This window comes from Galeopterus variegatus, unplaced genomic scaffold (assembly GCF_000696425.1).
Source record: "Galeopterus variegatus unplaced genomic scaffold, G_variegatus-3.0.2 Scaffold4015, whole genome shotgun sequence".
Taxonomy (NCBI): domain Eukaryota; kingdom Metazoa; phylum Chordata; class Mammalia; order Dermoptera; family Cynocephalidae; genus Galeopterus; species Galeopterus variegatus.
The window spans coordinates 185895-188759 of NW_007730126.1; the positions used below are offsets into that span (position 1 = coordinate 185895).

Here is a 2865-nt window from a genome sequence, read left to right on the forward strand (position 1 = left end):
ACTGAACCAGAATCTGCATTTTAGCAGATTTCCACGTGAATCCTATGCGCACTAAAGTATAAGAAATGGACTTGGAATAAAGACTATGTGAATCTGGGGCCGGCCCGGTGGCGCACTGCTACAGTGCGCCGCTTGGGAGCGCAGCGGCGCTCCCGCCGAGGGTTCGGATCCCACATACAGACTGGCCACTCACTGGCTGAGCGAGGTGCGGGCGCAACACCGAGGGTTGCGATCCCGTTGCCGGTCCCGGTCCAGTACGGGCGCGACACTGAGGGTTGCGATCCGTTGCCAGTCACGAAAAAAGACAAAAAGGAAAAAAAGAAAAAAAAAGACTATGTGAATCTGAAGTATATTAGGAGAGGAATTGAGACTGTCTCTGCAAAAGGTAGCATCACTCCCTACACACACACACACACACACACACACCACTTACTCATTTCTGAGGAGTCAGTGGTTGCAGCTCCAATGAACCAAGAGGTCACCACCGCCACCATCGACATCCAGGTCAGGGAAAACAGCCTCCCCATCCTCTCCGCTCTTCACCGCTGCTTCTGGTCCTGGGAGCAACTGCCCAAAGGCAGGGACAGATCAGCCCCTTGGGGTTTCCTCCGTGTCTCTGTTGCCTACAGTCCTGTGCACAGAGATGGAGGGGCAAATGAATGGCCTGACTACCCTCCCAACAGCCGGGATGAGTATTGGGTTGCGTACTGCACAATTCTAGGAGGTGCCATTCACATGGACCACAAAAATTGTGCAATACTGTCGCACTGGCTTTGGTGGGGCTTTCCCCTTTGTAGCTTCACCCTTATTCCCACCTACATCCCAGCCTCGGCTCCCCACGTCTCAGCACATTATACATTTTGAAGAGTCTCTCATTTGGAGCAGAAAGTGGCAAGATACAGCAGTGTCCTGGACTCAGCACCTTACTGTAGGCAGCTTTGGATTTTAACAGCCGACTGCTGATCCCCTCCCTGCCTGGAAACCTCTAACTTGGCCAGATCCATTTATTCATTCAACAAACATTTATTGGGTAGCTACTATGTGCCAAGCAGGGAGCTAGGTGCCAAGAGAACAACAAACATGACAAAGTCTGTGTCTTCCTGCATCTAACATACTGTAAAGAAGTGGCTTGAGAGGTAACTAACCTTCACAATTCATTTTAATGTTGCTAGAGTAGTCACTTATTATTTCACCCAGCTAGCAAAATAATTCTAGGTGGATGCTAGTACTACCCCAAATTTTACAGCAGCAAGATACGGTAGTATGATGGTTAAGTGTATGAGAGCTGGAGCCTGAAACCAGGACTCAGATCCCTGTTTTACCAATCACTAGCAGTGTGACTTTGGGGGAGCTATTTCAATTTGCTAAGACTCAGTTTTCTCATCTATGAAATGGGATCAGTGCTTCCACAAATTGAGTGTCAATTATGTGCCGGGCTCAGTTCAAAGAAGTCCCTGTGCCCAAAGAACTTGTGTTGTAGAGCAGTGTTTTCCAGACCTTTGCGACTGTAATGTATCAAAAGGAAAACACTGTCAGAATCCAAAGCAGTTGCTCCTGCGCATGCGTGCCCATAAACACACACACACACACACACACACACACACACACACACACACACACATACATGAAATAAAAGTTTTATAAAACAATTCTTATCCTTATGATATGCATTGCCTGCTGATACATTCTATTCTATTTAATAAAGAAAATTCTGGATATAAACCACAAATGGATTTCATGACCCACTGATGAGTTGTGACCTATAACCTGAAAAACTGCAGTGGGTGGTAACTGACTGCACATAGTTGTCGCTGGGATCAACTAAGACAATATATGAAAAGCAGAGCCCAGCACACAGCAGATACTCTTGTGCATGGCTGTATCCCCAATACCTGCTACATAGTAGGTGCTTAACCATTATTCATTGAATGAATGAAAAAATAGTCATTGCTATTAGGAAAGTTTAGGCTCAAAGAGAGGGAGACTAATTCATCAAGGACTGTGAAGCCAATAACCAGCAGAGTAACGACTCAAATCCAGGTCTGGCCTCAATGTCCAGACTCTTAATTTCCTCTCCCACCTCCCTCAAATAGAATGGAAACCAACTANATTATCCTCTGATTCTGTTTCTTGAGATTGTTTCCTTGGAGGTGGAATATTTTTTTCCTTTTGGCATAATGTTTGCCTCTTTCAAGCTGTGAGATTGTTGTTCTTTTTCCTAATGGCTAGAGACCCCAAATGTGACATTGGGGGTAACACCTGTGCCTGGAAATGCAAGGCTTCTGTTTTGCACCTTTCGGTAGCAAGAGATTCCTTAGTTAGAAATTAACTGGCAAAGCAGTGCCAACGTGCTGGGCTTTTTCTTGGTCACTGACATGGATGGGGTGGACCCAAGGAGCCAGGCAGAAGCCTGTATCTGAAGCCAGGCTGCACTGGGATAAAAGGGAGTTCGTTGTCCCTGCTGGGATGTGCCCCTGTCCTAAAGAGTGCACCCATCTGAAACACCCCATCCTCCTGGATCAGCCACCTCCAGGTTCCAGACATGAACAAGAGAAGAGCTAAGAATGGCCGAAGGTCAGAGCCAGGAGATAATTCAGTATCATTAGACCTGACCCACTCTGTGAAACAAGCAATCTGAGGTTGGAGAGTGGACGTCCCTTGGGAGGTGGAACAACTTTGTGATCAAACAGACTGACTGTGGGGTCAGTCAGTCTGAATCCTGGACCTGCCATTTACTTTGTGCCAGTGGCTCATTTCTTAACCTTCCCGAGGTCATTTTCCTTGTCTACAGAGTGAGAACATCGACCTCCCAGAATTGCCGTGGTGGCTAAAGGAGACGAAGCAAGCAAAGCCACATAGTTAACG

At 46.9% G+C, this 2865-nt stretch overlaps 1 protein-coding gene across 1 annotated transcript in view; it reads right to left on the minus strand.

Moving 5' to 3' along the window:
* LOC103602123 (uromodulin-like) overlaps nucleotides 1-527 on the minus strand; it is a 14705-nt gene extending 14178 nt beyond the window's left edge. The window contains 1 exon segment of the mRNA XM_008586548.1: nucleotides 434-527. Within this exon segment, the coding sequence (XP_008584770.1) occupies nucleotides 434-527 (94 nt within the window).
* Nucleotides 528-2865: the final 2338 nt, after the last annotated feature.